At 34.3% G+C, this 24581-nt stretch overlaps 2 protein-coding genes across 4 annotated transcripts in view; one reads left to right on the forward strand and one right to left on the reverse strand.

Moving 5' to 3' along the window:
• Positions 1-24581, forward strand: part of LOC111057636 (ATP-dependent helicase brm) — an 86126-nt gene continuing 61545 nt past the window's right edge. For 2 of the 3 annotated variants that reach the window (XM_039433427.1, XM_039433426.1), the window contains exons 1-3: positions 4-157; positions 1314-1564; positions 3471-3668. Coding sequence is in view for 1 of the 3 variants with exons in the window: in XM_039433428.1 (XP_039289362.1) it covers positions 1409-1564; positions 3471-3668 (354 nt within the window). In the remaining 2 variants the exon portion in view is untranslated. Of the gene's footprint in view, positions 158-1313; positions 1565-3470; positions 3669-24581 lie in introns of all 3 variants that reach the window. The other variant, XM_039433428.1, reaches the window with a different exon arrangement.
• Positions 10037-24124, reverse strand: LOC111057635 (inositol monophosphatase 2-like). Its single transcript, XM_022345080.2, is given in 7 exon segments — positions 10037-11150; positions 14473-14624; positions 15819-15924; positions 18537-18612; positions 18614-18797; positions 20651-20787; positions 23746-24124. Coding segments are annotated over 7 exon segments (861 nt in total). The 5' UTR covers positions 23821-24124; the 3' UTR covers positions 10037-11019.

The following is a 24581-nucleotide window of genomic DNA, read 5'->3' on the forward strand; positions in this document are numbered from 1 at the left end:
GCCGAAGTGATCTGCGCCGCCATCTTGTTTACATCTGGCTTTCTTGATTCTTGCTTGTTATTGATCAAGTAAAGTTATGTTCAATTTTATCACTTTTTGAGGACAACTATGTTTCAATAGTGTACTTTTTGTGTATTTGTGTTTTATCTGATATCAGGTAAGTAGATCTGCTTAGTCAATTGATGTAAGTACCTTTATTTATTGAGTATTGTTTGTGACTTTCTGATGCGGTGATGCCCAAGCAAGCTGTTTTCTTTCAATGGTCACAGCTCAGTTTTGCAATTGTTTTAAGGTTTTAAAATTACTGTACTATATTCCAAGGTTATGTGCTCGATTTATGTTACTCATATATCATGTTTCAAAATAAATACGGATTTAAAACAGTCAACTTGACCCAAAGTTTGTAATGGTTTTGGGCATTCTTGTTTGAACAGTTGTCTCCCATATCAGAAAATTCTATTGTTCAGTGTGCTCAGGAACGTGATATTACTCATCATACTGGTTTGAATAATAAATACCAATTTAATAAAATTTATTCTCCACTTTCAGTCCTCTACTTTGGATTTGTATTGCATTTAAAATAATGCATTACCCCTTCCACCGGTTGTAGTGAGCTTGATGCAAACATAACCAAACATTCAGCATTCAGCCATAACCTACATTTTACCTCGATGATTCAATTTTTAATTTTCTTGTAATTTTGCAATTTAATCTCAATTTTCTAAACAAACTTTGTTTTTTTTTCTCAAGTTAGTTTTATGATTTTGTCGTTTTGTAGAAAAAATGTGTTATTATGATACATATTTTGTAAAAAATATTGTTGAGAAAAGGCCACCTAATTTTCATTAGATTCTGTAAGTTGTTGCAGTTCCTAGTTATCTAATCTGATGTGTAGGCTAATATAATTCAAATAATTAAACATTTATTTTAATAAATTTCCACTTTCTTCTTACTGTTTAAGTACTCCTATTCTTGATATTCTTTCTTGTCATCTTTTGCTGTTTATGTTATCTGATATTGTGTGTTGTTATCTGAAATTGTTTTATATTGTACCTGAACTACTTCATCTATATAAATGTCTATCACTTTTCTTTGTACTTGACCGATCTGACAACATCTATATTATATTTGTTGGTCACTAAAATCTAATCTATCCTACACCGTTGTTGTTATTGATTTAATTCCCACGATTTTATTTCATCATTGAGAAAATTCCAATGTCCCACTGTAGTTTACATTTTTTTTCTGGCTTACGTATTCAATTTTGATGATAAAAGTTCATTTATCAAATTATTTTAATTTTTTCTCAACAGTGTACATCTACACCCAATTGGCGCAGTAGACCTGCGTACTAGACGTTCTGGAGAGTGAGGCTCCTCCCACTCATCCTCACCCAACCCACACCAGCATGGCCAGTCCTTCGCCACAGGGGGGCCCAATGGGGCCTCCCCCTCCGCAGGGCCCCCCGCCGCCCCAGGGGCCAATGGGGCCTCCTCAGGGACCGCCGCAGCCGCAGGGCGGGGGACCCCCCCATTCGCCCATGGGACCTCAGCAGCAACAGCAGGTGAAGAGAAAGATGCAATTTTCGGGGGAAAAATCTATAGAAAAGTAGATCTACTTAGACTGTTGTAAATGCTGTAAAAAATGAGGGTTATCCTATATTATCTATTGAAATGAACATGAATGACACTCACAGTTGGTCAAAATCATGGAAACAGCTTGATATCCATTTAAAATGGATATTTCATCTGTGAGTTCCATTGAGGATCCTATTTGAGCTACAACTACTGTTCTGTCGCTTCAAATTTATTACTTTTCTTTCCCCATTACCATAGGTAAGGAAAGTATTGCCTTCCGAAAAAATTAAGGTACCCCAATTTCTAAATTTCTATATATTTCAAGGTCCCCTGGGTCCAAGAAAGTGGTTTTTGGGTATTTGTCTGTATGTGTGTGAGTGAGTGTGTGTGTGTGTGTGTGTGTGTGTATATGTGTGTATGTGTGTGTATGAGTGTATGTGTATAGGTGCGTACAGACTTTTGCTCTGTTCCGCAACCGAACGTCACTCCAGCAGAGCGATTGATGATCGACCGGGGAACGCGAGAAGATCTAACATCTTCCGTAACGTTCATGATGGGTGCGACTGCAGAGCGGGGCGGAGCGACTGCGCTACGATGGAGGAACGAGGGCGGAGCGTGCTCGGTGCGGGTTGGAAGCGCGTATATGTGTAAGCAGCTTAAGAGTGTATTTGCGTCTGTGTACACGATATCTCATCTTCCAGTTAACGGAATGACTTGAAATTTGGAACTTAAGGTCCTTACACTATAAGGATCCGACACGAAAATTTTCGATCAAATGCAATTCAAGATGGCGGCTAAAATGGCGAAAATGTTGTCAAAAACAGGCTTTTTCGTGATTTTCTCGAAAACGGCTTCAACGATTTTGATCAAATTCATACCCAGAAAAGTCATTGCTAAGCTCTGTCAACTGCCACAAGTCTCATATCTGTAAAAATTTCAGGAGCACTGCACCATCTATGCAAAGTTTGATTTTAGATTCTCAATTATCAGACACAATATAAACAAAAAATTTCAAGTGGAAAAGATTGAGCAAAAAAATCTGTACAATTAATGTTAAGTAGCATTTTCACCTAAAATTGAAAATAAGCTCGAAATTCGAGAAAATGTGATTACTCAATTGCAAACTGTTGATTCTATTAAATCATTCACTATGAAGGGATAGCAGACTTCGTGTGTCTGCAGCGCTATTGTCCTGTCACCAGCTAGCTCAGATCTTGGAAAAGTAGACCTGAGATGCGCGGGAACACTAGCGTCAGTTGATCAATTTTCATAACGGCAAGGAAAGTTATGTGAGTGCACCACACCAGATTTTTTTGGTATGCCATTTTGAATGGCTCGAAAAGTTTTCCCTGAAAACTTCTGCTACTGCAAATATTGACAGCTACATGAAAATTCGAATTCATCATAAATTCGAATTTCCATCTATAGTGAGGTCCACCTTATAATGGCAGTGAAAAAAGATAAGAGATCAACGTTGCCGTTACCTCTGTTCTCCATATTCAACTCAACTATAAAATCTTCCCAACTCAACTATGGAATTTTTGGATGGATATTGTAAGCTGTTTTTAATGCTTTGCTTTTTTTGGTCAATAGAAATTGTTTGATTTTGATTTGATTTGTATTATTCTCATAAGTACTGTTTGTGAATTGTGGCGAATGAAATCTTATATTAACTTCCCGTTGAAGACTTGTTATTTTAAAGATCGCTTTTTCCAAAAAAAAAAAAATATATATCTCCAGTTTAAACCATTTAGGGCACACAATTGAAACACATGCGACCATAATTTACATTAATCAAACGGATTTAATAGTTGCACCAACCTTGGAGAAAACTAAATAGTTTTGAACGAATATCTGTTCTTGATCCGATTGTTTGCCTCTGTTATATTTCAGCAACAAGGAGGCGGTCCAATGGGCCCACCCCAGCCGCATCCTCCACCCCCGCACCACCCTCACAGCCCCCAGCAGCCGGGGGGCGGCTACCCGGGGCACATGAACGGGGGCGGAGGTCCCCCAATGCAGCAGGGCACACAGACTTTCCAACCGCCTCCGCCTCAAGGTCATCCAGGGCAAGGACCTCCCAATATTCCGGTGAGTGCTCTTTTCAGAGGTCCACGTTGGCTGTATGGCTGTATTTGATTAACGTTGGTGTTGCTATCCTTGTCTATCTGCAGACAAAGCAGATAAAGCTATCCTTTCCTACCTTGTCACTGTTGCCAAAGTTTGGAAATTTTGTATCAAATTATGAGGATACTGTATCATTTATATTGTGTTGATACGGTATCATGTGTGGTGATACTGTATCATATTGTGTTGATACTGAATCAAGTGTGGTGATACTGTATCATATTGTGTTGATACTGTATCATTTTGTGGTGATCTTTGTATCATCTTTCTATAGTGAGGTCCACGTTCTAATGGCAGTATTTGATTAACATTGGTGTTGCTATCCTTGTCTATCTGCAGACAAAGCAGATGAAGCTATCCTTTCCTACCTTGGCACTGTTGCCAAAGTTTGGAAATTTAGTATCACATTATGAGGATAATGTATCATATTGTGTTGATACAGTATTGTATTGTGTTGATGCATTATCACATTGTGTTGATACTGTATCATGTGTGGTGATACTGTATCATTTTGTGGTGATCTTTGTATCATCTTCCTATAGTGAGGTCCTCGTTCTAATGGCAGTATTTGATTAACATTGGTGTTGCTATCCTTGTCTATCATTCCGCAAAACAGATAGCGCTATCCTTTTCTAGCTCTGCACTGTTGTCAAAGTTTGGATACTGTATCATGTGAGGTGATACTGTATCATTTTGTGGTGTTCTTTGTATCATCTTCCCAAAGTGAGATCCACGTTATAATGGCAGTATTTGATTAAAATTGGTGTTGCTATCCTTGTCTATCATTCGACAAAGCAGATAGCGCTATCCTCTACCACCTCCGCACTGTTCCCAGATCGTTTATTAATAATGTATAAATTTTACTAATTAACAAAATATTCAATCTCAATTATGAAAATTAATTTTTTAATCATTAAAAGATATAATATTTTCCTGACGGATAAAATATAATTGATTATTTTCAACAATAATGAACAGTTAATATTAGATCAGATATACCGGTATCAGCTATCCTCTATGGAAGGCAGTGGCAAGGCAGAGAATCAGCAACGCTGTTTTCTCATCTTTTTCGACTGCCAACCTGGACCTGGTATTGATTAATAGTAAAGTGCATGACTTACTATTTTCAGTACATTCTTCATTCTTCATTGAAGAATACAATAAGTACATCATGAAAATGATAGAGAAAAATAAGGTAGAAATAGTACATGACGTCAAGTTCAATGAAATAACTGCACTGCTTAAACTCCCGTGTTATCGGATGGGCACGTTAAACTGTCGGTCCCGGCTGAAGTATGACAGCCGTAAGGCCCATTGATGGCTTAAATTATATATTCAGGCGGTGGGACCTTCCCGCAAGGGACTCCCTACCAACAAAAGCCATACGAATTTACTTTTTACTGCTTAAACTGTTTGTCATTCCATCAACTTTTAAAACCTACCAGTTAATAATGAAAGTACATTATTGAATCTATATAGGCTATATATATATATATATATATATATATAATATATATATATATATATATATATATATATATATATATATATATATATAAGCGAAATGGCACTCACTCACTCATTCACTCCCAGAACTAAAAATCTACCGGACCAAAACTGTTCAAATTTGGTATGTTCAGTTAGCCCTTTAGAGGCGCACTAAGAACGGATTTAAAAAGATTTCCAAAGATACGCCCAAAATCTGCGTTTTTCTAGCGTTTTCTCAGCTTTATCGAGAACAAATGAACAGAAAATGTTCAAATTTAGTACAGAAGCTCAGCTAGGGTGTAATAATGTTGTGTTAGAAGGAATTTGCAATAACGTCAAAGATACGCCCAAAATTAGCTGTTTTTGCGTTTTCTCAGTCCTTTCATCAAGCAATAGACAGATAATGTTCAAATTTTGTATTAATTTCATTATTAATTGTTTCTTGATCACGTTTTATCATTTTGTTTTAGATTTTAATTCTTAATTCTATTTTATAAGCCAAACATCGTTTAGAGGTTATTTTGAGGTTAGGTTTTCGAGATTTAAAAATAAACATAGATAGTTTACTTGACTAAAATTATAACCTAATTAAAATCCTATCATTTATAAATCAATTATTATTATTGCAAGTAATATAATTTCTTAGATAGGAAGATGAGCTCAAATAGAACACCGAAGGTTATTAATAGAAATGTAAACATTGCGGGAGTACTTACGCGTTCCCAAAACCAAAATTCAAAAACGCCAAAACCAAAAACCCCAGTTCCTCAAACTACTTTAGCCGAAAAAGTTGCTCAACTACAAAGTAGCCACACTAATTTAAAAAACCAATTAGAAGTAACTCTAAAAACGTCTGAGGAAGAAAGGTTAGGGATGGTAGAAGAAATTAAATCTTTGGAACTGATTATAAAATTACAAGATGAAGACCATAAAAAAGAAATACTAAATCTAAAAAATCAATGTAGTCTAATGTCGGAGGAAATAAAGAAACTAAAATCTAAATTTGATAATACTAAATGTATGATAGAACCTCCGTCCAAATGCAAAAAAATAGAATCTAACCTAAATGATGGGAAATGCTCTGAAAATGGTCGAAATAAAACGTACAGTGAGGTTTTGAAGACAGCAACCAAAAATATAGCTGAGGGAAATAAAGATAGGAAAGGGAGAGTTCTGCTACTGACGTCCAGTCATGGACGTGATTGCAGTGATCTCCTTGATAAAAGATTGAAAAATAAATTTGATGTCCAATGTTTTTTCAAGCCAAGTGCATCAATTAATGCAGTTGTAGAGTCAGCTAGGGAACAAACTAAAGACTTTGATGAAAATGACTATCTAATTGTACTGGGTGGCTCAAATAATATAAATGAACCTAACTTGAATCATCTTCCTCAAGTAACAGAAAAAATCAAGGAAATTGTGCCACTCAGCAAAAAAACAAACTTAATAATAAGTACTATTCCTAATAGGTTTGATAGGCCAGAGTTAAATGAAGCAATCAATTCGACAAACAAATCAATCCATAATACAATCAACAGCCTAAAAAATAAGAATTCTAAACAACTGGGGATTTGTTTTCTAAATGAAAGGCTGAAAAGACATAACTTCACTAATCATGGGTTGCATCTAAATCGATCTGGCAAAGTAATATTTTGTAATAGATTGGCAGAGCTGATTGAAAGCCGTTTGCAATCCTCTGGTTTAAAAACAGTCAAAAAAACAAATAACGATTTTTTAGTAAATTGGCTCAAAACAGGGAAAGGGAAATAGCTACAAATGCTAGAGATAGAGTAGCACAAGATGGTAAGGTTTTTAGTATTTATCATCAAAATATTCAGTATCTTCGCAACAAAATTGACAGATTAGAAGTATTTCTTAAACAGGAGGATCCTGACATTGTTATTTTCACAGAGCATGGCTTAAAAATAAAGGAAATAAATCAAGTTAGGATTCCAGGCTATTCACTGAGATCAGAATTTTGTAGAATAGCTCATAGAAGTGGTGGTGTATGTATATTCACTAGCAATGCTAAACATACCCAAACTTATGAACTGGATTTTGTTAAGAGATTTTCTGTTGAGATGGATTTAGAGGTGACGGGACTAAGGTTAAAAATTGATGATCGATTTGAGGTAGCAGTGTTAGGTATCTATAGGTCACCAAATGGAGACTGGCAAAAATTTTGTGAGCTGCTCCACACACTTTTGGAAATTACAACCGCTCGTTTCACAAATGTTATAGTAGTAGGAGATTTCAATACCGATTTTGCCAGGCAGGATAAAATGACAGAGGATATTAGAGATATTATTAATATGAATAATTTAGAAATTAAGGTCCACGAATATACAAGAGTAACTCGAACTTCACAGACAATTATTGATAATATCCTCACAAATATAGAAGGTTGTAATGTCAGGTTAGGTAGCTCAGATCTATCAGATCATAACTATCAAATTTTAGATGTTAAGTTGCAGGGCCAGAATCCAAGCAGAAAAAAAACTTTTGTGAAAGAAATTCAGCAATATGAGCTAGGAAATATAAATTGTTTGAAGCAGGAACTGCTTCAAGAAAATTGGAGTAGTGTTTATAACAGTTGTAACCTAAATTACAAATATAAGCAATTCATTGATACTCTAAGATTTCACATTAGTGTATGCTGTCCAATAAAAAAAGTCAAAGTAAAAAGTAAATTGGACAAAGTAGATGAATGGATAACTGAAGATATTCTTACTCAAAGAAATATTGTTAGGGAAGCCTATGAGGAATTTAAATTAGTGAGGGATGTTCCGAGTGAAGTCAAATACAAATGTCTAAAGAAAAACTATGCAAAAGAAGTGAGGAAAGCTAAGTGTAAGAAAACAGCTGAAATATTAACAACTAGTACCAATTTTAACTCTGCTGTTTGGGAGGTAATTAATAGAAATAGGAGAGCAGCTCAAAAAGATACAGTTACTAATGTCCCTAGGATAATCGATGAACATGGAAATTATATGGATGATAGTATAGACATTTGTAACTTTTTCAATAAGTATTATCAACAGGTTGCATATAATCTCCAAAAGTCACTGAACACTAATACTTGTAATACAACTACATTAAATGCTGAGCCAATTGAAAAGGTATTTAAATTTCATCCATTATCAAGAGATGAGTTGTCAAGAATAATAAAAAATTTGAATAACAAAAAAACAGTAGGATTGGATGGGGTCTCAAGCAAAATTTTAAAAGAATGTGAAAATGAATTACTGGACCCTTTATTGCATCTCCTTAATACTTCACTAGAGCAGGGTATTTTCCCTGATGATCTGAAACAAGGAAAAATTTTGCCAATTTTCAAGAGCGGTGATTCTGAAAGAGTTGAAAATTATAGACCCATTAGTATTCTAAATGTAATAAGTAAAATTTTTGAAAGAGTAGTTTTAAATAGGCTATTGATGCACCTGGAAGAAATTAATTTCATATGTGATGAACAGCATGGGTTCCAGAAAGGGAAATCTACTAAGACTGCAATAGTATCCCTTGTTGAAAGACTAATAGATATAATAGATTCAGGTGAGAAGGCAGCCGCAATATTTCTTGATTTATCCAAAGCTTTTGATTGTGTGAACCATAGAATATTATTGGAAATACTAAAAACTGTAGGTGTGAATGGTATAGAACTAAAATGGTTTGAATCATATCTCATAGGTAGAAACCAGTGTGTTGAGCTTACCAAGGTGGATGGGAATGAAATAGTAAAAATTAAATCTCAAAAACTGGAGGTCCAGGCTGGAGTACCTCAAGGCTCAATTCTGGGTCCCTTACTGTTTCTGTTGTATGTGAACCAATTACCAAAAGAGTTAAAAGATCACAGAGCTCTGTTGTTTGCTGATGACACATCGCTTATCTTTAACAATTATTTATTAGATAGTCTAGAAATAAATGCTTTTACTGGAGTACAGTCAATTGTCCAATTCTTGAAGCAAAGGCAATTAACAATAAATAGTAAGAAATGTCAATTCCTACAATTCAAAAGTAAATATAATTCAGTAGAGGATAGAGAAATAATGTGTTTGTAGAGGAAAATGAATTAGACCAAGAAGAGAAAGTAGCATTCTTGGGAATTTTATTGGACAGGAAATTAACATGGCATCCTTACATTGAGAGGATATGTAATAAGATATCATCTGGGGTATTTGTCCTGCGGCAGCTTGCTAGGCTGAATGATAAAAAACTACTGTTAACTGCTTACCATGGAGTTATACTATCTCATATTAGGTATGCTATTTTAGTATGGGGTAATTCATCTCAACAAAATATGGACAGGGTGTTTAAGATTCAAAAGAAGGCACTCAGATGTATAGAGAAAGTGAATAGGTTAGACTCTTGTAGGCCTTTATTTAAAAAGCTTGGTCTATTAACTGTGCCATCTTTGTATGTATATGAAGTTGTAATGCATGTGAAAACGAGTGGTGTGATCCAGAATTCAGATGTTCATGAGTATAATACGCGAAACAGAGCAGATTATCATATAATGGGTCACAATAGTAGGTTATTTGAACAAAAACCAGATTATATTGGTAGGAAATTTTATAACAAGCTACCTCAAATCTTGAAAAGTAATGATGATTTGAAGATTTTCAAAAAACAAATTAAAAAATATTTAGTTGATAGAGCTTTTTATAGTGTACAAGAATTCCTTTCAAACCTAAACTAGGTTGAACTACTTAGTGTTAGAATTATTATGTTATAACATGACTTGTCTTATACTCCATGACTGGAGTCTTTAGGGCGTAATCTTAAAAAAAAAAAAAAAAAAAAATGGCGAGCGAATCGAGCCTGACGGCTAGTCAATAATAAAAACATTTTTTCGTATAAATATTTTTTATTATATTATCATATGATATTTTTATTATATTTACATAGTCCTTAAACATAACAATGATAGAATACTAAATGCTAAATGAACTAAGAGTTGATGAAATATTCAAATGAGTATCCTGTATTAAATATTATTTAAGTATACTTAAGCTGCGTTTACACCAAAGTTATTAACAAAATGTTAATAACTTAATCCTTATAGATTGTACCAGATTGAACATAACTTATCATACACATGATGAACATATGTGTTTGTCAAGTTCCGTTTAATCCAATAGAATCTATAAGTATTAAGATTCTTTCTTTGCGGATGCAAATCTTTCCATAAAATGTAATTTATATTTATGTTTGTTAACTGTTTTTGAATGGAAATAAATTTGATTTGATTTTTATTAACGTTTTGTTAATATCTTTGGTTTAAACCCAGCTTTATAGTCCTGTATTAAATAATTTTTAACGATACTTAACTAACTAAAGTGAATGTTCTCAATGAAGTAAGAGTTGAACAAATATTCAAATTAGTATCTTTATAGTCCTAAATTAACTACTCTATAATAATACTCAACCAACTAAAGTGAGAGCTTCCAATGTCCTAACAAGTTCTTTCTAATTTCCAATTCAGAATTACAAAAGTTCTAGAAAAGTACCAAAGGCTAAAGTTCAAAACTGTTCCAATTCTAATGCCCGGTTGCACAAAAGCCTGTTAAATTTTAACCGTGATTTAATGCAGAGAGAATCGATCAGAGAAGCTTTCACTGATTGGTACTCTTCGCATTTAATTACGGTTAAAATTCAACAGGCTTTTGTGAGACCGGGTCTAACAGTTCTAATTTCAAGTACATTGAATGGATTTACAAGTAAATAACAGTCTTTATCAGTTAATTTACTAGCTCATCTAACCTATTTATATAAATAATCAGTGCCTATCTTCAATGCTAAACTATCTCAATAATACTGGAGCTTATTTTTATGAGGTGATGCTGGTTTTGTTAGTTTTGAGCAGCTGATCGGCCTTTTTGACAATGTTGACCAGCTGATCTGCCAGCTGTTTTGTGCCAGCTGTTAGAATCCGCCTGTTCATTATCTCGAATTCTCCACCTGGAAATAAAATGAGGGTGATTAGATTTTCACTTGCAAAGTTGTTGAATTATATGAATCACTAGCATGTAACCAGTGCTCCGCGAGGGTGTAATTAAGAGCTTGAAAATCTTGAAGTATTTAAAGTAGGCCTGTATCAATCCTCTGTAGATTAAGGCTGTGCAAAGGCTAAAAAAACTTTCTACTCGTGATATTTTTCAAAGTTTTTTGATTTGTATATCATCAAGCTATCAAAATGAAATAGTTTAATCGGGAAAACATTTTTTTCTGATCATTACTTTTTGAGATATGAGCTCATAAAGTTTAAATTTTTGGGACAGAACATTTCAAATTCGTAAGAGATAAATCCATGAGATTTAGAGGATGGATTCTTCATGGTATTGTTGATGTAGTAAAAGAAAATATAAATTGTTAAGATTGTTATTCAGTTTACCAAAAATAACTTCTAGTTGAGTTATTTTTGGTAAATTGAATAACTTTTACAAAAATGGATATTTTAAGAAAATTTTTGTTTTACTAGATAAACAATACCATGAAGAATCCATCCTCTAAATCTCATGGATTTATCTCTTACGAATTTGAAATGTTCTGTCCCAAAAATTTAAACTTCAGGAACTCATATCTCAAAAAGTAATGATCAGAAAAAAAATGTTTTGATTTATATCTTACCAAATTTGAAATGTTCTATCCCAAAAGTTCAAACTGCAGGCGCTCATATCTCAAAAAGTAATGATCGGGAAAAAAAATGTTTTCCTGAGAAAACTTTTTCATTTTGATAGCTTGATGATATACAAATCAAAAAACTTTGAAAAATATTACGAGTAGAAAGTTTTTTTTTTGCCTTTGCACAGCCTTAATAATCAATATGCAAAATTTCAAGTAAATCAGTCCAGTAGTTGAGACGTGATGATGCGTCAAACATAATTTTCCTATCCCGTTCGTGTATAAGCCAGTTCTTTCCTTTATTATAGTATAGGTGAAGGCTGGCATGGGAATATGTAGGGAGAAGTAGGCTGCTATGCCAAAGTAGGGCCTCAGATTTCAAGATTAAACTGTAAGGTGCACGTGATCTGGTGATACTATGGTAAATATCTACATAAAAGCGAAATGGCACTCACTCACTGACTGACTCACTCACTCACTCACTCACTCACTCACTCGCAGAACTAAAAATCTACCGGACCAAAAACGTTCAAATTTGGTAGGCATGTTCAGTTGGCCCTTTAGAGGCGCACTAAGAAATCTTTTGGCAATATTTTAACTCTAAGGGTTGTTTTTAAGGGTTTAAAGTTCGTCTTTTAGCATGTATATTCTTCTTCTCCCAATCCTTTAATTATAATTGAAATTACCATATCATATGTTACTATAGAACTATAATCTAGATAGAGTACCTCTTCGAAACAGTTGTTAACTGGCAACTAAATTAATAATTTTGTTAGGTTGGCACCAAGTTGAAGATTTAAATGCATTTATCGCGGAAAAATTGATTGGGCATTGCTACTTCAATCCTGGGAATATTTATATTACTAGCTATCAGGCTCGCTTCGCTCGCCATATCCGTTTAGCCAGACGTTTAGTCTGGTTCCCCGACTGGATTGTCCTAACATATGATAAAAATGCTCAAATGAAAAATGCAGGCGAGCGAAGCGAGCCTGCTGACCTAATTCTTGGACGATCCAGTCGGGGGTCCAGGGGGCGGAGCCCCCTGGCTAGACGGATATGCGAAGCGAGCCTGACGGCTTGTTCTGTATAAAATAGAAACACATCAATTTGATACTAGAGTTAGCGCATTGCGAGAAGGCCTCTCTGCCATTTGAAAACCATTTAAACGATGAAAACCAGGTGCCTTCTTGTTAAGCTCTAGACTCTATCTAGGCTATATTATAGGATTTATAATTTATTCATCGAAATACCGAGATACTATAGTGAGGTCCACGTTATAATAGCAGTGGAGAAAGATATCAGAGCAACGTTGCCGATCCTCTGTCTTGTCAATGCCTTCTATAGACGGTTGCTGATAAGGATTATTGATGTAATATTAACTGTTCATTCTCGTTTAAAATAATCAATACTATATTTTATTAAGCAAGAAATTATATTTTTCAATAATTCCATTATGAATTTTCATAAATGAGATGAAATATTTTGTTAATTATTAATTCTACATTTTTAAAAGACGATCTGGTCAGTGTGAGATGCGTCATGAGCAATAATGTGAAGTGAACAATGTGAACATAGTTGCTTATGAAGGCATGTCCAATTGCAATGAATAAGGCTAGGCACACACTAGTTAGTTAAGACAAGACAAGACATGATCAGACACAATACTTCTCATAGTTGCTTATGACGCAACACACACTGATTAGTCATTGCAATTAGACATGTCTTCATAAGCAACAATGTGAAGTATTATGACTAAACGTGTCTGATCATGTCTTGTCTTGTCTTGACTAACTGGTGTGTGCCTAGCCTAATCAGTGTGAGTTGCGCCACAAACAGCTTTGTGAAGTATTGTGACTAAACGTGTCTGATCATGTCTTGTCTTGACTAACTGGTGTGCGCCTAGCCTAACATTTGTTTCTTGTAACAGAAGTTGATCCTGGTCCAAGAGTACTTTTACTGCGGGTCTTTTTGAAATAATTTTGGTTCAAGTTTTGTGATAATTGACCTAGCGAAGTGAGGTCTAAGATTCAAGTCGACGGTTTGGTATTTCTCTTAACGTTTAAATGTTTGAGTGTTTATATGTTGCTCATTCACGGCGAAACGCGGTAATAGATTTTCATGAAGTTTGACAGGTATGTTCCTTTTTAAATTGCGCGTCGACGTATATACAAGGTTTTTTGAAATTTTGCATTTCAAGGATAATATAAAAGGAAAAAGGAGCCTCCTTCATACGCCAATATTACCGTAAAAATCAGACTATAGAATTATTCATCATAAATCAGCTGTCTAGTGGACTATAATACTACCCGTTCAAAAACATCGAACATCTTGAAAATGTATATTTCCATTAACGTTAGTAGACAGTTGACTATAATACTACGCGTTCAAAAACATCGAACATCTTGAAAATTGTATCTTTCCATAAACGTTGTAGTCAGTTGCAGCCAGACCTGATAACAGCGCTCACACTCACATTCCGGGACGACACGTCACGGTACGATAGGACAGAAAGCTCTATGTTTATTTAGGATTTTTTCTAGACTTTTTAAATTGATAAATTATTTATTAATTTTCGAGAAAAGAACAATAGGTCAATGTAACTCACTGAGCGCGAGGTCTACTGTTCACAGAACTACTAGTTAAGTAGAATTTAGCTCACCATTAGTGTCGATAACGACTCCTCCGGCTTCCTGGATGATGAGCGCCCCCGCCGAGTAGTCCCAACAGTAGAGGTAGTCCACCTGGTAGGCGTCCCAGGCCCCCATTGCCACGTAGCACAGTGATAGGGCTGCAGAGCCGAGTGTTCTCATTCTGCAAATTACAGAGTTTCATTAGAAACAAGCTTGCCCGGCGAACTTCGTACCGCCAAATAGTTAATGCATCTCATGACAAATTTGAGCTGGAGGCGCGATGCGGCATTTTGCATCCAGGTGCTTGTTGCTTATTGGTTTGAATGGAAGAACTCACACACACTTCTTCAATTCAATTCAAATTCAAATTATTTATTCCACACTCATAAATACATATACGTACATGAATCAAACAAAGCTCAACATGACAATACAATACAACCAAAGTGTAATAATAATAATTGTAGGGGCATTGAAACGTCTTGGGTGTTGTCCAGCAGGTGACTTATCAGCACTGATGACAATTTTGTGGTTATCAGATGGCAGTCTTTAATAATGCAATCAATGCATTGTGTTGATGGAAAAATATTTGGAGTTATTCAACAATATTGGCATTTTTACTGAAGTGTTGTGTGCACAACACTGATTATATTGTCTCTCTGAATCGCCCATAAAATAAATTTTCAAAAATTTGTAGTCACTATCCGTCATTGGCAATAGGGAACCAGTTCGGTGTTAAATTTGTCCATGAATTTTGAAAGTAGGCATAAATCTTTCCTGTACAATTTTTGTTGCCCCAAATGATGTCATTTGAAAGCAATTATTGTTGTATTGCTGGATATTAAAAAAAATTGTTTTGAGTCTGCTCCATTTCCGGAAACCAATGAATAAAGTGGTTCTGATGGTCGATTGAAAAAAATTGACTTGACCACTGGCGCAACGCAATCTGGGTGCGTTGTCATTTTTATCGCAATCATTTTTAAACTCATATGCCCCACAGTATTGACACACAATGCTCATTGTGCCAATAGCTACAATTGACAGTGAACTGTACTCGATTGTCGACTTATAGTTGAATGCAGCTCGCTGGGAATTGAATGGTATATCTCCTTGCTGCTGATTTTCTCGTGCAGATTCCAAATTTTGCAGCATTTAGAGTTCTACAACCCAAGTTTGGACGTCGTTCGAACCGCGGCATTATTAAGAATCGCCATTTTGTGAATCAGTAGAAAGAAAATTGGAAAACAGATCTACCGACGGTTGTTGGATGACGCAATGATTATATGTAATTTCTAGCCTCATGGTCAATATATGTAAATGTTGATCAGGTCATCTATGAATTCAGAATCTATAAATTTGTCATTTGCTGACTTACCCCTGAGCCTTGGTTAGACAGGATGTGAAGCGAGATAGCAACTGGTCTCTGATCTCTTTGTCTCTGGCCATTGAAATCTCGTAGCCGACCAGTGCTTCTGAAATGTCTGCAATAGAAATTCAACAATTGATTATCTATTATGTTAATGTCACTAACTAATTTTAAATCATCAGCATAGAAAACAACTTTAGATGAAATATTTGATCTGATATCGTTCATCTTCACTAGAAACGATAGTGGCCCGAGAATGGACCCTTGAGGTACTCCGTGTGGTAGGCCTTCTTCAAGTGCCTTACAAAGACTTGAGTTCATATCCATTTTGTCTGTATATTTACACCATTTACATCCATATTGTCTGTGTATGACCCTCCAAATAGGATTAAAATAATTTTAGAGAATTATCACGGATACCAAGAAATTATTGTAATTTATTCAATAGATTCTGTGATCAAATCCCAGCCTCAGAGCGCTTAGAATCAATTCTGTGTCAAAAGCTATAGTGTGGTCCACGTTATAATGGCAGTGGTTGATTAGCAATTTAATGAATGAATGAATGAATTTTATTTGCCAAAAACAAAATACAAATTGTATTGCTATCCTTGTCTATCATTCAACAAAGCGGATAGCGCTATCTCTCTCTAGCTTTGCAATGTTGTCTGTTTGCCAGAATATTTTATTTTTACTTTTGACAGTGACTGTACAACAGTAAACAAACAATTCTCGATTTGCTCTGTTGCCAGATGGTCTTTTAATATTGTAGAAATATAATTAACAAAATATTTAATATTAAATAAGAAGACTAAGAAATTGTCAAAAAACCACAGATTTATTGAAAGTTAGAAAGACCGGTTTCGGTTGTTACATTTTTGTCAATCTCTGATAAGAGATTATCAGAGATTGTCTTTCAGATTATCAGAGATTGACAATGGGGTAACAACCGAAACCGGTCTTCCTAACTTTCAATCCGTGGTTTTTTGACAATTTCTTAGACCCGCCGCAAAGTAGACCCACGCTAATCCACGAAAAGCAACCCACGCCGTGGGATGTTTTGTAAACCATTTCTAGGCTTCTCCAGACATCTGTGTAATACATGCAATGAATAATCCATTTGTCAGCTGATTGATTATGAATAATTCTATAGCAATGGTTTACAAAACATCCCAGGGCGTGGGTTGCTTTTCGTGGATTAGCGTGGGTCTACTTTGCGGCGGGTCTAAGAAATTGTCAAAAAACCACAGATTTATTGAAAGTTAGAAAGACCGGTTTCGGTTGTTACCCCATTGTCAATCTCTGATAATCTGAAAGACAATCTCTGATAATCTCTTATTAGAGATTGCCAAAGATGTAACAACCGAAACCGGTCTTTCTAACTTTCAATAAATCTGTGGTTTTTTGACAATTTCTTAGTCTTCTTATTTAATATTAAATATTTTGTTAATTATATTTCTACAATATTAAAAAACCATCTGGCAACAGAGCAAAACGAGAATTCTACTTTGTGGCGGGCCTTAGTCTTCTTATTTAATATGAATAATTACCACAATATCAACTTCTCAACTACACAAAAAGAAAATATTTAATATTGATTATGAAAATTCATTATGAAATGATTGGAAAATATCATTTCTTGATCGATAAAATATAATTGATTTGAACGAGAAATAAAATTGATTTTTCCTCCACCTACTGTCTAAAGTACTTACTTTACTCCCTGAAACATAATACTAAAGTGTCACTTTTTCGCTCTCGGTAGTAAAAAACAGAAAAGTGACTCCATTTAAATAACATGGGAAGCATCTCTATTTTAAAAACTTACATGGTAATAGGTTAGAAGGTCTAAGCTCAGATGAGAAAGCGTAATAGAGGTGTCTGTCATTGAGTCAACTGAATTCAATACCACAACCAGAAATTTGATCAACTCATGAAATATATGTTTGTATGATATTATATTCTTAATATTAGTAGACGATAAAAATTTATACAATTTTTAAAATATTTTATTCTATTCAAAATACCAGCCAACAAATATTTTTGATCTGCAATTCAAATCTGAACCGCGTGATCTGGAGTCAGCCATTTTTGGTAGCCTGCCCAGCTGATATAATTGTTACAACTTTGTCCGATAGATAGCGCAACCGGCAGTGCCAATCAGACGACCGGTTTTTAGGTTTTAGATTTTAGGTTATGTTGTTAGGAAACATTGTCACCAATACTCGGCTTCGCCTCGGGCTTCAAACTTTTTCCCACAGGGAGAAAAAGTTGTACTTTTCACTCTAGATATACAAATAACTATTAAACGAGAATGAACAGTTAATATTACGTCAGTTACCCTCCATAGAAAGCATTGACAAGAGGATCAGCAACGTTTTTCTGCTATCTTTCTCCACTGCTATTATAACGTGGACCTCACTATTGGTTTGAACATGATTTTTTGAACAGCTGACGAGCTCTTTTAGCTGGGTTAGCACTACTAACCATTAAAATGCTTATGACGATAAAGTTGCTAAATGAATATTCCTGCCAAACCTCATCGAATTCTATCAACGCGTTTGGCCGTAATCGCGTTACATACAGACAGACAAATGCAAATCGAGTTGAAACATAGACCTCACTATGTTCGGTCAATGATGATACAATATCAAACCAGGTTTCTTTTTACTTTGATGTTATTTATGAGGAATCCTGCCAGTTTTAAGTGAATCACACTGAGCAACTAACCTTGGCAGTTGCTGGCGCGGATAGGTTTGCCGTTGAGGTAGGCGCCACACCCGCGCTTGGCAGTGAACAGCTGATTGAGCATGGGGGTTGTAGACTATGCCGAGCACCAGTTGCTTGCGCACGCTCAGTGCAAGCGAAATGCACGCGTGCGGACACGCGTGCACGAAGTTGGTGGTGCCGTCTATGGGGTCGATCAGCCAGGTGGGATCGTCTGTCAGTAGAGAGGGTAGGTGGAGGGTGGTGGTTTCCTCGCCTATGAACCTAAAAGAAAAAATAGAAAAGGGTTTGTTAGTGAGAATCCAAATTCAAACTTAACCCTACAGAGACACACTTACTTTATGCTAACACAGTAGACACACTGGGGTGTTGAACACCCCAATTTAATTATGCATTTTTCTTTGAAAAATATCAGAAAAACAAATACTTAGACCATACTTCATCATTTCTTAATCATTTTTGTTCCAAGTGCATACAGAAATCAAAAGTAAAGCACTGCTTATCAATATTTATACTAATTTAAAAGTACGTATGTTCCGCCTAAGTGTTGGAGCTCCTAATCCGGTTTGAACGAATGGCTTGATCATTGCCGATGACAACTTCATCAAAAACTCACGTCTCTTCATTTTATTGTTTTGAATCTCAAGTTGTAGAGAATCATAGCATTCATTCCAATCTGATCCATCATCCCATACCACATTCGTAGAGACAATACAAGTAAATCTTTGTAATAAAAGTGTTTGATAAAAGTCCTACGTAAAAGACACTCTGGGGTGTTAGACACCCCAAACGAAGAACAAGATGAGCTGGTGACCTTGTAGAATGCTATTACTGACTGGAAGTGGTGGAGAGTAGTTGACAATACTACAAACCTAATTTAGACTGGGCATAAGTTCCCATCTGTTTGATATTGTCAACTGCAGAACAGTTGAGCTTCGCTCGTTATTTTTATTTATTGATAAACAGAACACAATTTTCTAAAATGATCGTGTTTATATTTCACAGCTGGCTATATGTAATCTTATGAATTTCGGGGATATGCGATATTTTGATTTTTCACATACTCGCTCACTCCCTTTTTTACTATCCACAGCTGTTTCAGCCAAGGAATAATTATCCTTCTAATATCGTTCAGCGAGTTTTCCCACGGATGAGACCTAGTGCAATCGAATTTTTATATCATAAACCTACTATGTTCCAAATTTCGTGAAAATCGTTGAAACCGTTTTCGAGATCCGTTGAACATAAATAACCAGATGTAAATATATAAAAATACAGAAATTGCTTGCTTAATATAATAGTATAAGTACATAATTGAAATGATAGGGAGAGAAAAAATAAGGTAACCTTGTGCTATTCCTCTCCCAAATTTAGACACATAGTCCGAAATAGGTTCAGTCTTGTAGTTGTTTACTTCACAAAATTTTCAGTTCTTAATTAATTTCACTAAGTAAATTTTTCACTTTAGTTACATTTACATTTACATTTATTACATTCCTTAATCACAACATCAAATTAATGATTGGGAGAGAATCAACAGGATAAACCCAAAACTGTTCCTCTCCCTAATTTTGATAAAAATAGTCAAAATGAGGTTATGAAAACACTTTTATAAAGATCACAAAAATTTACAGTCCAAATATACATTATACTAAAAATTTTGTATCTCGGTTGATCAGAAAGATGAAACAAATTATTATTACACTTGAAAATGCATTAATAAATTGAAAAATATTAAAAAAACTTGATAAATTTGAAGCCAGAAAAATCACAAAAACATTCACTATCAACATATGATCAGTATTGAAAAAACATAGTTGCTCCAAAACCAAACATAGTAGAAATATTTCACATTACTTCAATCATGGAAGAGTTCCACAACATCAATATTCACTCTACCAACTTAATTAAAGTTTCTGACTTAATTTTTGTAATTATTCAGTTTTAAATATTGATAATCAAACTTACTTCTTTCCTGACAAATTCAATTAATTAGTGTTTGAATATTTTGTATTTCAGTTTATCTGTTGGACAGATAATGAACTGATAACGTTATCAACTTATTTCGATAATCATTCCTACTTATAATTTAATTAATATGTTTTAATTGAACTCACTTGTGGTCAGGGTAGACTTTGGACAGTTCTGAGATGAGAATGTGTTCAACTCTCTTGTCGAATTCGGTCACCAGGTCCCAGCTCTTCTCCTGCTTCATCTCCACGTTTTTGTTGGCGTTGAAGCCTTCCATCACAACCTGTAATCGTAGTTCATTCATTATTCTGCTAAAATAATATTGTACTACATAGAAATCATCCATTCAAGAAAATAATTTTTTCCTACAGATACCTTGAAAAGTGACCATTTCTGCACTGATTGCAGGCCGCAAAGAATCACTTTTCCGCACTAGTGCACAAAGTGAGTACTTTGCTTACTCCAGATTTGCAGCATCACAACGCAAAATAGTTAGTAGGTTATATGGAGCACTAGTGCAGGAAAATCAAAATTATGTTGGTAACACTGACTGTGGTGCACGTTATAATATGGGGGGCAGTGGACAACGATGACAGCGACAGCCACCACATGAGTGCCGCCTTCATTCATTTACTACATTATTATTATTCAATTTAAAATGAATTAAGGTTTTTATTAATAATGAAATTACACAGAAATACATTGATGGATTTCAGGGAATTTTACCCATAATTACCCACTTTTCATATTCAATGGTAACTGTAGGAAAAATTTAATGTGAAATACGTGCGCAAAGTTCCTCTGCTGCACTCAAGAAACCATTCCGCCCTCGCCTACGGCTCGGGCGTAAACGTTTCTTTCGGTGCAGCAAAATGTCACTTTGCGCACTAGTTTCACAAATAACTATTTTGTTATTTTTGAATTTGATTGCAAAACGCTGTAGTCTATTTTTGATATTCCTGAATCCAATTTCAATAATAATTGATGATTAAAATAAGTTTCAAAAAAGAGTAACGTCTCAAAATGATTAGCCCCACAAAATGATTAGCCCCCAATAATTGAATGAAAAAGACTGAGAAATTGTCAAAAAACCACTGATTTATTGATAATTAGAAAGACCGGTTTAGGTTATTACACCATTGTCAGAGATAGACAATGGTGTAATAACCGAAACCGGTCTTTCTAATTATCAATAAATCAGTGGTTTTTTGACAATTTCTCAGTCTTTTTCATTCAATATGAATAATTACCACAATATTAACTTCTCAACTACACAAAAAAGCCCCTAATAAACTGATAATTGTCGTTTGTGCCTTATAGCACAAACTTTAATTCAAATTTATTGTGTACAATAAATTGAAAACTTGACAAAGAAACTTAATTAAAAACTTGACCCACTGAAATCTTGAAGAGTCTTTTAACCATCCTCGGTAAATTGAGAATAAATATGCAAAATTTGAAGTTAATCAGCTAAGTAGTTGAGACGTGATGATGCGTCATTCGTGAATTTCCTATCCCCTAAGTGTATAAGCCAATTGTTTCCTTTATAATATTATAGATTGCTTTCAAATGTCTACAATAAAATAACATTCATTCTCACAAAAGTAGAAGTTTTTTTCATCTGCAATAAATGTTGAACGCCTATAAAAAATGTTTAAATTGTAGTTATCATAGTTGTGAACTTGTGACAAAGATTTCAGATTTCATAAGAGGGATTTTTAACATACAGAGCTTTGCATTTGCTGCTAATATTTGCAAGATCCTTTTAAAGTTGATTCGAAATTTGTTCTGAACTTGAATTTTTGCAGGAATCTTTATAACTGGACTAAAACACTTTTGATTAAGATAATGGATAAATGATAAAAATCCTTTTAAAGTTAATTCGAAATTTGTTCTGGACTTGGATTTTTGCAGGAATCTTTATAATGGAATAAAAAACTTTTGATCAAAATAATGTTGATATGAAATTTTTAATTTTTTAGCATTCATGAAATTTAATAAAAGATATTAACGATGATTTTCTCATAAAGTATTGACTTTGTCCAGATGCTCTTTTATAAATTATTTCTTATTGTCGTATCTTGAAACTGATAACGAGATTGAACAACTCTTTTCTCACCTAAAATTATTGTAAAAAGATTAAAGTAAGAGAATTTTGAAATGGGCTGGATATTTGATTATAAATCATTTTTTATTTATTCCCATTTATGATATTCAAGGATTTATGCAATTTGTGTAATAAATATACTGTATAATAAATCCAGCAGTTGGTCAATTGCGTTTTCTAATAAACATTTTCCATCTTTAACATAGAATTTATTAATTTATTGAATTCCTTTTAATACAAATACATTTTAAAATTTATGCAACTTTAATTTTATTGCTACAGCTACTTGAATTCATTTTAGTCAGTCTAAAGGAAGGCGCATACAGATCGTCAACGGTCAGATGGCACGCATCGGACGATCAAATTGAAAACAATGCATCAATCTAATCGTCCGATCCGACCAATGCGTGCCATCCGTCCGTTGACAATCTGTGTGCGCCTTCCTTTAGACTGACTGAAATGAATTCAAGTAGCTGTAACAATAAAATTAAAGTCGCATAAATTCTAAAATGCATTTGTATTAGGAGGAATTCAAGAAATTCATACATTCTATGTTAAAGATGGAAAATGTTTATTAGAAAACGCAATTGACCATCTGCTGGATTTATTATACAGTATATTTATTACACAAATTACATAGATCTGTGTGCGCCTACCTCAAAAATGTCCAAGTATATTGATCATACATTTGTTTTTCTCAATAAATTGCATTAATTCTATACAATTACAATTTTACAAATCGTTGACTCATTTCAGTTCTGAAAATTGAAGAAGTGATATTTCAAAGGTAGAAACACATAGAATCTACTGTATAATAAATCCAGCAGTTGTAGGCTAACTGCGATTTCTAATAAACATTTTCCATTTTTAACATAGAATGTATTAATTTCTTGAATTCCTTCTAATACAAATACATTTTAAAATTTATAAAAACACTTTAATCACATGCGCTACATTTTAACAAATTAATAAAAACAATATAAAAATCTTGTAGTAGCCTACCCTTTATTTTTTAAAAACTTAGAAAAAAAGGTTTTTAATGTTTTTAAAAAATAAAGGGTACTACAAGATTTTTATATTGTTTTTATTAATTTTAAAATTTATATAATTTGTAGATTTTGGAATTTTACTCACCCTAGCAGCCAGTTTCACTTTAGACAGTGCAGTTTCGAAGCATTCATTAGTGTCGTGGTATCTGAATCGTCCCATGTTTCACTACTGTATAATACAACTCAAAATCTACTCAGTAGTAATATTATCAAATTATAAATTCTTGAGAAATAACTATTGAGTAACTATAAATATTTTGATCGATTTCTGAATGACTTGATCAAATATTAATCACTGTCAAGTAATGTAAGAATAAAATTGATTGAATCAACACTGAAAATATTCGAAATCGATTTGGAAAGTATTGGATATGTGTTCACTGTCGATCTAACGAGATTATATATGATGGAGTAAGTATAGAAGTAAACTAAGTATTAACTACCACAGGAGAACTCTGTTGATTACTGAAGGCTAAAACTGAATGAATTCTGGAGTGGACAACTGAAACTTATATAGTTGTTCTAGAGGTATGGCTCCCTTCTTAAAAGTTTTCCACTGGAGGTTCGCTTTCTCACTCTCTCTCTGTCTCACAATTCCTTTGCTATCTTTGCTCCTCGTGTGTTTGTGCTGTTCTCTCTCTTTTCCTCTACTTTCTCTGTCGCTCTCATTGGTTGTATGTGGTGTTTGTACTGTTCTCTCGTTCAATTTCTTTACTTTCTTTGTTGCTCTCATTGGTTGTATGGGGTGTTTGTGTTGTTGGGGTTGAGATGTTTGATTAATTGACCGAGCGAAGTGTGGTCTAAGATTCAAGTCGACGGTTTTGCATTTCTCTTTATGTTTTTATAATTTGCTTATATTTATGTTTATATGTTCCGCATTTACGGCGAAACGCGGCAATTGTTTTTCATGAAATTTGACAT

The sequence above is a fragment of the Nilaparvata lugens genome, chromosome 7 (assembly GCF_014356525.2).
Source record: "Nilaparvata lugens isolate BPH chromosome 7, ASM1435652v1, whole genome shotgun sequence".
In the NCBI taxonomy this organism is placed as follows: Eukaryota; Metazoa; Arthropoda; class Insecta; order Hemiptera; family Delphacidae; genus Nilaparvata; species Nilaparvata lugens.